At 45.0% G+C, this 9356-nt stretch overlaps 1 protein-coding gene across 2 annotated transcripts in view; it reads right to left on the reverse strand.

Moving 5' to 3' along the window:
• Window positions 1-1182, reverse strand: part of eml1 (EMAP like 1) — a 62166-nt gene extending 60984 nt beyond the window's left edge. For both annotated transcript variants that reach the window (XM_080479975.1, XM_080479974.1), the window contains exon 1: window positions 1000-1182. In XM_080479975.1, coding sequence (XP_080336101.1) covers window positions 1000-1027 — 28 coding nt within the window. In that variant the 5' untranslated portion in view covers window positions 1028-1182. The remainder of the gene's footprint in view (window positions 1-999) is intronic.
• Between the last annotated feature and the right edge of the window lie 8174 nt (window positions 1183-9356).

Genomic DNA, 9356 nt, shown 5'->3' on the forward strand with positions numbered 1-9356 from the left:
CGGCTTTGATGTGGGTGATTTAGCTTATGGAGCTTGATGTGATTTCCTGGAGAGCGCCTCGGGGGACCATGATTCTGTACGATAAGGAGGTGTGGTCCGAGGCCGGGCGGTTGTTTGGCAAAGGCAATTACAACAATCATGGCTGCTCATGTCAAGGCCGCCACTTCAAAGAGTTTCTCCTGCTGAGCCAGGATTGGTTATACTGAATCATGAGAGCGAGTGAGTGAGTGAGTGAGTGAGTGAGTGAGTGAGTGAGTGAGAGAGAAAGAGAGAGAGAGAGAGAGAGAGAGAGTTTCAACAAAGCATAAGTGCAGGGTCAATTCCCACTAGTGCAGCTGACAGAAAAAACCCCAGCTCTTTCTCTCTCTCTCTCTCTCTCTCTCAAACAGCTGAGTCACCTACAACACACACCTTTGTAACAACTCTCTATGACTTCATTATCTTCATCAAGCCTTGCATTCCTCCTCTTCCCTCTCTCTCTCCTCTCTCTCTCTCTCCTCTCTCTCTCTCTCTCTCTCTCTCTCTCTCTCTCTCTATCTCTGTACATACTTCTCCATATTTATGCCGAGTCATTCTCTAATATTGTTGATGAAACCAGATTCCATTTCTCTAAAAGCTTCCATATAAGGACTCAAACTTTACAGACTCCCGGCTGCAGCTGGATACTTGCCGGGTGAGCTGTCCCATGTGGAAGGCTTAGACCCCCCCTACACGCACACACACACACACACACACACACACACACACACACACACACACACACACACACACACACACACACACACACACACACACACACACACACACACACACACACGCACACACACACACAATTCCAACAATTTACAGACATGCACACTCAGATATGCATCTCATGTATCTCCCTTAAGCACATGTACAAACATGGGTGACTTGCGGTGTGTGTGTGTGTGTGTGTGTGTGTGTGTGTGTGTGTGTGTGTGTGTGTGTGTGTGTGTGTGTGTGTGTTCGTGTTCTTACCCAGAGTTTGCCCCTCACAGTCAGACATGGCCACAGTCAGACGAGAGGCTTCTTCTTACAGAAACTGTCCCTCGGTTTGTATTTTTTTCACCTTGAAGTCGTGACACTCTCTCTTTCCCTGCTCAGCTTCCTTGTTTTACTTTCTGCCTTTCCTCCTCCACTCTTCTCGACCATCTGACCAGTGGACAGAACTGATGCCCGTCAAGTGAAGCTCGCTGTGCGATTGGATACTAAATTTGTAACTGAGGGGTAATGTTTCTCTTAGATATGGCAGACCTTCTTTGATATGACTTCATAGTGGCTCTATGAAGGACACACACTTTACAGATATAAATAAAATGAAGATGTGTTTTGTATTGTCACCTTGCAGCAAAAGAGAGAAAGAAAGAAATGGAGTTTGTTTTGCGACGTTTTGAGAAGTGGTAGTTTTTCAGTGTAATCTTCAGTTCTCCCCTGGATCCTGTAAAACACTGACCCTGACTCTGCAGCAGCGGCTTGCTCAACCCTCAGATTGGAGTTCATGAGGTTTGACAGCAGTAGCTGCAGTAACCTGCGGGAGGCGGTAGCGTCTTATTGAGGAGCAGAGCTCTGCATCGGGGTAAATCTTTTGCTGTACTCATGAGTTGACGAAAGTGGCGAAAATTCCAAGGTCAAGTGACTCCTCACGATACGCTGCAATTCTGATATCTTCACAGAATCACAGGACCTTATTGAATTCCTCGGAAGAACAAAAAAGGTCAGATGGCAAGTTTCACTAAACACAATCAAACAAGGCATGAAGCGTTAGCGCAGAGACTCTCTCTTTAATGAAAAGAAGAAGACAGAAAGACACTCCGAAGAGCAAAAGCTGCAGAATCGAACGCGGCGCCCCCCCCCCCCCCCCCCCCCCCCCCCCTCACTTCAGCCCTTTCATCCTGGACGAGACAAAGGAAAGTGCTCGCCAGGCGTTTGGTAATGCTGTCCAGATTACTGCCCTGCTTGAGAGGACAAAAGTTCCCCAGAACATACTTAACATGGCGTTGAGCTTTCATTAAGCCAACCGCCACTTTTTTCCCCCTCGCTCTCAGCGGAATTATTTAGCAGCTTACTCAGCTGACCCCTTTGTCACTTGACTGGGAGGATTACCTTATAGAGAAGAGTTCAGCATGTGACTAAGTGGGGTCAGACGGTGGACTCGTCCAGCAGCGGGTCGGCGTTTAACGCCGGGACACCGGGGTTATCTGGAGACGGAGACAGAACACAGATGTAGAGATGCCGGAGGGTTTTGCAGCTCTGGTATCTGTCATCCCTGCGTTGGCTCCACCACCGGCTCCCACCTTTGATCTCCTGTTTGCAGAACAGCTTCGGGCCCCGTTCTGCAAACACAAGCCAAACCTTCACCCCGTCGAGACCTCTCGACCCCGCGCTCTCCTGCAAACAGAGCGGACTGGCCGCCCTGCGACGGCTTTCACACGCTCTGACCACATGCGGTCACTTGTGGTGAGGAAAACGTGCAGGACGGTGCCCAGACTGCGTTCGACGTTTAACTGCGTTGTAAAGCTGTTAAAAGCAGGTTCTCGAGTTGTGTCTCCATTTTGCTATAAACGTGGCAATGAAAGAAACCAATTAAGTCGCTTGGAAAACACAAAACCTATTTATAACCAAGGAAGCTATAAAACCAACAATTTCATACAGATTCACTTTCATCTGATCTGAGGTGTCAAACACATTTTAGTTCAGGGGCTAAAAACAACCCAGTTTCATCTTTAGTGGGCCGGGCTGGTAAAATATCGCCATAGTAACCTTTAAATTTAAAGTTTAATGTTTTTGTTTGTTGTGGCACAGAGTATACCTGATGAAAATGTCTATATTTTCACAAAACCAAACAATTACTACTGAAAAATACAGCATCTCAACAGTTTACTGTGCACTATTCTCTACTTATATATACGTGTATATGTATACTAACAATAAATGCATTCTATTCTGTTCTATTCTATTAAAATGAAGGGAAAAAACCTGCAAAACGGCTTAAAAGTGAAATGGTCAAAAAGCTCAAATGTTAAAATCGTCTAAAAAAGAAAAAAGGTGAAACGGCTCACATCAGGTCCAGAATTCTAGAAACATCTGAAAATGTGTTTAAGTGTTTCCCAGTGTCACTTGTAACTGAAACTTTATGAACAATTTATTTTTATGTATACCAATTCTATACGTGACACTTTGACAGTTGTGTCGGCCTTGTTTCAAAGTTTTGTTGGAAAGTGACCAAAGCAGCCCTTTAGGTGATAAAGGTTGTCCATGTTTCCATCCATTCATGTTATCCAGATTACATGGGAGATTATCCTCGCGAACACCGTCGCTCTGCAGTCCAGCACCAGTCTGCCCTGACACCTCCAGCTAATTCTGACTCACCACTGAACCCAACAGGAATGTCTGTGGATCGCAGCCGGAAGCCGGAGAGTCCAGCGAACCCGCAGAGCACGAGTGAAACATGCAAAGATCCTCACAGAAGAAGAAACTGGTTTATTTTTAAAAACCTGTTCCAGCAAGACAGGAAGTCAAAGTGATTCACATGAAAAAACTTAAGGAAGTGGCAAAAGCAAAAGTCTGCGGAAAGAACAAGGAAAGATTAAAACAGCAAAGCTAAAAGAGCAAAATGTACAAGAGTAAAAGTAACTATAAATACATACAGAAAAAAATCTTCAGTCTGGGATCAGGAAGCCGGTTTAATCTGAAAGTCTCGCCACACAACAGAAGATATCAGATTCTTTCTGGATTCAGACCTTTGGAGAGCAGTGAGGATAGTCTGATACATATACAGTATATTTTGTCAAAAGGACTTTTCACTCAGACGCTTCAAACCAGATGAAAAGTCATACTGATTTAAAAGAAATGTGGTCGACTGTCTAGTTCTTTTCTCATGAATATCTCAGAACAACTGATGATCTTATCTTCATTTCTTTATCTCTACAAAACGTGACAATACATACAGCTACTGAGAGTTTAGTGTCGTTTCTTATTGTGTAGACTTGATCTTCATACAAACTCGCAGGTCATCTGTTTAACTGTTCATGTGTTTCTACGGCTATTTATCCTCAAGGACTATGGTGGGATTCCATCACTTATTTGACTTCTTCTCATTCTTTTATAAATATGTATTATTAATGTGAATCTGTGCCTTTATAACTCAGATTCAGCCTCTAGTTGAAAAACATGAAAGAAATCTAACATGATGAAACATTTTGACAGATAATGAGGGATATTATACTTTCTCTGTGTTGCTTACATCAAAGCTGTTTTCAGTGTTTATTCACAGTTTTGATCACAGCTTGTGGGGAAAGCCTGCATGTCAACACCTCTGTGGGTAAATCCTCCCAGACAAACCTTAAATAAACAAGCAGTAAACTCTTTTATGCTGTTCTCTCCTTTATTCTGTTCAAGTCTCTTTGCCCACATGGTTCTTTCATAAATGGCTTTTTCGCTGTTCACACCACCTCACAGCACCAGTCTAACCAAGTTTGAGAGTTAACAAGTCTTTACAAAATATTTTAGTTTGAGTCGACCTTTGAGTTTAACTACACTAAAAAAAAAAAGTTTTTCAGTTTACATATCAGAAATATGTTTGATTAACATGAGCATATCGAGTTTCTTGTTGTTAAATGGTTCATTCTAATACATGTTGTTCAGATAATATGAATAAATGGGATTCAATCTACTTAATATGAATTGATGGAAATGTGTGACATGATTAAATTACATTAACTCAACAAATTATTTTTGCATTTGTGGAAATGACTGAGAATTATTTTTTTTCAGTGTACTTGATGACGCCTACTCATTTCAGAAGAGTTTCATTATGCAACATCACACTCCCTGACCTGCTAATCCTTTCGCATCCCGGCTGCATAATGAACATCAATACAACACGTCAAGGAAAAGCACATTTCTGAGTGGATGGACGAACGACGGGGCTGACAGCCTCCAGTCTCCTTTAATGGCTCCGTGTTAATGACCCTCCAATAGCAGCAGCACTACTGTATGCAGCTCCTAATGAAGTCTTAATAGTGTTAATTCTGACAGCGTCTGAATGATTCCACTAACTGTTTTATGACTGTGGGCAGAACCCTAATTGGGGACTTGTGGCTTCACTTCACAGCTTTCCTCAGGTTTAACAACCTGCACACACACGCTGCACTTTAATGCTCAGAAGAGAGAGAAAAGGCATTTGCAGCTAATTAAAATTAGATTAACATATGTATTACCACCTTAACCAGTAAGAATCAATCAGACACCAAAAATACATTAGGAGACCGCATACATATATATGTATTTAATACATGTGGTAATTTTAGCTAAAACACACTTATGTAGACAAAGATGAATAAACTTGTGAAATAAGAATACGTTGCTGACAAGCTGCTTTTTTTAACTTTAATTAAATCAATCAATTTTGATTGAATTGTTCCTTAAATTTAATTTAATTTTCATTTTTATTATTAACATTGTTGTCTGCTTTGTGTTCATATTCTTCTATTTTAGAATATAAATACATACAACATTTGACGGCACATCATACTGTTTATAAGTGTTTGTTTGTGACGAATACAGGGACCTAACTTGACTAAGATTTATATATATATTAATATATTACACAAACTTTATATTTTCATGAGGAAATAAAAGATGATGTAGGAATGATGCTGACTCTGTGTGTGTGTGTGTGTTTGTGTTTGTGTTTGTGTGTGTGTGTGTGTGTGTGTGTGTGTGTGTGTGTGTGTGTGTGTGTGTGTGTGTGTGTGTGTGTGTGTGTGTGTGTGTGTGTGTGTGTGTGTGGGTGTGTGTGTGTGTGTGTGTGTGTGTGTGCACATTCCAGAGAGGTTTTTGTGTGCAAAGCATGTTTGTGGCTTATTGTGGAAAAACCCCAATTAAAGGTCCTGAAAGCACTAATTCATTTAATGTGTGATAATCTGTGGGTCACTGTGTCTCTGGTAGAAGATTAACTGCAGAGGAGGAAGTCTTCCTCTGGCCGGGGGCCGCAAGTCCACCCCCCCACTGAGAAACAGTCGAGGTGTGACGGAGGGGATTCCAGAGCACGCAACAAAAGGCACACACACACACACACACACACACACACACACACACACACACACACACACACACACACACACACACACACACACACACACACACACACACACACACACACACACACACACTGCCCTCGGGTCGCAGCCAGTTAAGCAATGGGGGAAACTCCAGATGCTTTACAGCAGTTATGACTTGGAAAAGAAGAAAGGTGCAGTTGTAGACTGGCAGGAGGAGGAAGAGGAGGTGGAGGAGGAGGAGGAGGAGAAGGAGGAAGAGAGAGTAGGAGGAGGAAGAGGAGGAAGAAGAACCAGAAGAGGAAGAGGAGGAGGAGAAGAAGGAAAAAGTGGCAGAAGAGGGAGAAGAGGAGGATGAGAGAGGAGGTGGAGGAGGCGAACACTGGTGCAGGGTTGTAGTTCTATATAAAATGGAACAACGTAACATCAGCAGCAGGACACAGATAAATGGTGAAGGAAGGTTGTTGGCATGAGGAGTGTTTGAAGTTGTGGAGGTTGTGGAAGTTGTGGAGGAGCGTTTGAGGTTGTGGAGGTTGTGGAGGAGCGTTTGAATTGTGGAGATTGTGGAGGAGCGTTTGAATTGTGGAGGTTGTGGAGGAGCGTTTGAATTGTGGAGGAGCGTTTGAATTGTGGAGGAGCGTTTGAATTGTGGAGGAGCGTTTGAATTGTGGAGGAGCGTTTGAATTGTGGAGGTTGTGGAGGAGTGTTTGAATTGGGGAGGTTGTGGAGGAGTGTTTGAATTGGGGAGGTTGTGGAGGCGCATCTAAGATTGTGGAGGAGCGTTTGAGATTGAGGAGGAGCGTTTGAGATTATGGAGGAGCGTTTGAGATTATGGAGGAGCGTCTGAGGTTGTGGTGGAGCGTTTGAGATTGTGGAGGTTGTGGAGGAGCGTTTGAGGTTGTAGAAGTTGAGGAGGAGCTGCTGATATTGTGGAGGAGCATTTGAATTGTGGAGGTTGTGGAGGAGCATTTGAGATGGTGGAGGAGCGTTTGAGATTGAGGCGGAGCATTTGAGCTTAAGGAGGAGCGTTTGAGGTTGTGGTGGAGCGTCTGAGGATGTGGTGGAGTGTTTGACATTGTGGTGGAGTGTTTGAGATTGTGGAGGAGCGTTTGAGGTTGTGGTGGAGCATTTGAGGTAGTGGAGCTTGTGGAGGAGCGTTTCAGATTGTGGAGGAGCGTTTGAGGTTGAGGTGGAGCATTTGAGGATGTGGAGGAGCATTTCAGATGGTGGAGGAGCATTTCAGATGGTGGAGGAGCGTTTCAGATGGTGGAGGAGCGTTTCAGATTGAGGTGGAACGTTTGAGGATGTGGAGGTTGTGGTGGAGCGTTTCAGATTGTGGAGGAGCGTTTCAGACTGAGGTTGAGCGTTTGAGGTTGTGGAGGCTGTGGAGGCTGTGGAGGAGCATTTCAGATTGTGGAGGAGCGTTTCAGGTTGTGGAGGAGCGTTTCAAATTGTGGAGGAGCGTTTGAGATTGAGGTGGAGCGTTTGAGGTTGTGGAGGAGCATTTCAGATTGTGGAGGAGCGTTTAAGGTTGTGGAGGAGCATTTCAGATTGAGGTGGAACGTTTGAGGATGTGGAGGTTGTAGTGGAGCATTTCAGATTGTGGAGGAGCGTTTCAGATTGAGGTGGAGGGTTTCAGATTGAGTGTTTGAGGTTGTGGAGGAGTGTTTGCAGGCAGACTGAGTTGTGGCAGCAGCAGAGCAGGATGGAGTTTCCACAGACTCCACAGACTCTGTATGATGGATGGACTGCTGAGCAGGCGGGGGTGGGGTGGGGGGGTGGGGGGGGCTTCAAAAGAAAAAATGAGGCGGTCTGCTGCTGTGATGTGGAGGGAGGGAACACAGAGCAGAACATGTGGAGATCTCATAACTGACTCTCCACAGAAAGGACGTGGAATCAGTTTCCAGGCTATTTCAGAGTTCAGTCAAACAGGCTTCCCACAAAAGTTCTTCTTTTTTCTTCTTCTTTTCATTCCAGCACAAACGCTTGAGATTCTGCTGGAAGCTGCAGCGAGCCGCAGAGATGTCACTGGATACAACGCCGAGCCGTTACACCTTTCAGGACGCCTCTGTGGCTTCAGCGGTCGGCGTAAAGCTTTTGACTGGGGTTAACTTCAGGGCTTTTAAAACATGATCCCGCCACACACACCCCCGACGCAGACGGGCAGAAATGAAAACCTCTGCTCACACACACCTACTTGCTCCCTCTGCTTCGGGGGCCTGCTAAAGCCATTATGGCTCTAAAAGAGATGGTATCTCCTCCAGGCAGACAGACAAATAGTTAGTTCAACAGTTCGATATGCCTGCGGACTGAGACGCCTCTGTGCTCGGGACGGGGCCGACTAAATGTCTGGCTGCTCTTCAGAGGCTCTCAGGTGTGACCAGCCGGCCTCCTGTGTGCGGCGGCCAGACAAACACAGAGGTGTTTCTGTGAGCTGGCCTCGCAGTCGACTGAATATCTGCTCTATCTCTCCCCTCCAAGGCCGCGGACGCTGCAGCCAGCAGCACAAACACGAGCCAGATCTTCTTTCCTTGCTCAACTATGCAGGCTTTCACTCACTTAATGCATATTTTTAGCCTGAGCCAAGGTCGGACGTTCTGCCAGAGAGCCGTCTGACACGTAATTCCTCCCAGCAGCTGTGGTTTCCAGCATTTGATGACTAACTTTTGCATTTGATTCAAAGACTTTAGCGAGACCACAAATGTACTGCAGCAGGATTTTAAGAGCGGATGATGGAGGTTTTGGTTCTTGGTTCAGTCATTCAGGCCTTCATGTCACTGCAGTACATCAGTAGAGCCTGAACCCTGCAAACGACCCCCCCCCCCCCCCCCCACACACACACACACATCCTCACCACCACACACACACATCCTCAATACCACACACACACACACACACACACACACACACACACACACACACACACACACACACACACAATTCTTCCCTAAAATTGCTGATGGCTTGTTTTCATGAACTCATATTATTTCCAGATGGAGGTCATGAATAAAACCTGACGGAAACAAGTCGGGTGAAACTGGAAACTTACAAAAACAGAAATGCAGGGGTACGGAGCTGAGCAAAAAAAAAACAATCGCTCTCCTCCCCCGCTCCCTCCCCGAGCCGCTCCAACTTGTCAATTACACGGTTAGAAAACAGAGGAACAGTGTACCACACATGAACACCAGGACAGGAAAGCCGTGTTTTCAATCTCTCACCACAGAGCAAGTAGGAAAACATCCCTAAACAAAAAATGACTTTCATAACAAAACAGAA

The sequence above is a fragment of the Lipophrys pholis genome (assembly GCF_963383615.2).
Source record: "Lipophrys pholis genome assembly, chromosome: 14".
NCBI lineage: Eukaryota > Metazoa > Chordata > Actinopteri > Blenniiformes > Blenniidae > Lipophrys > Lipophrys pholis.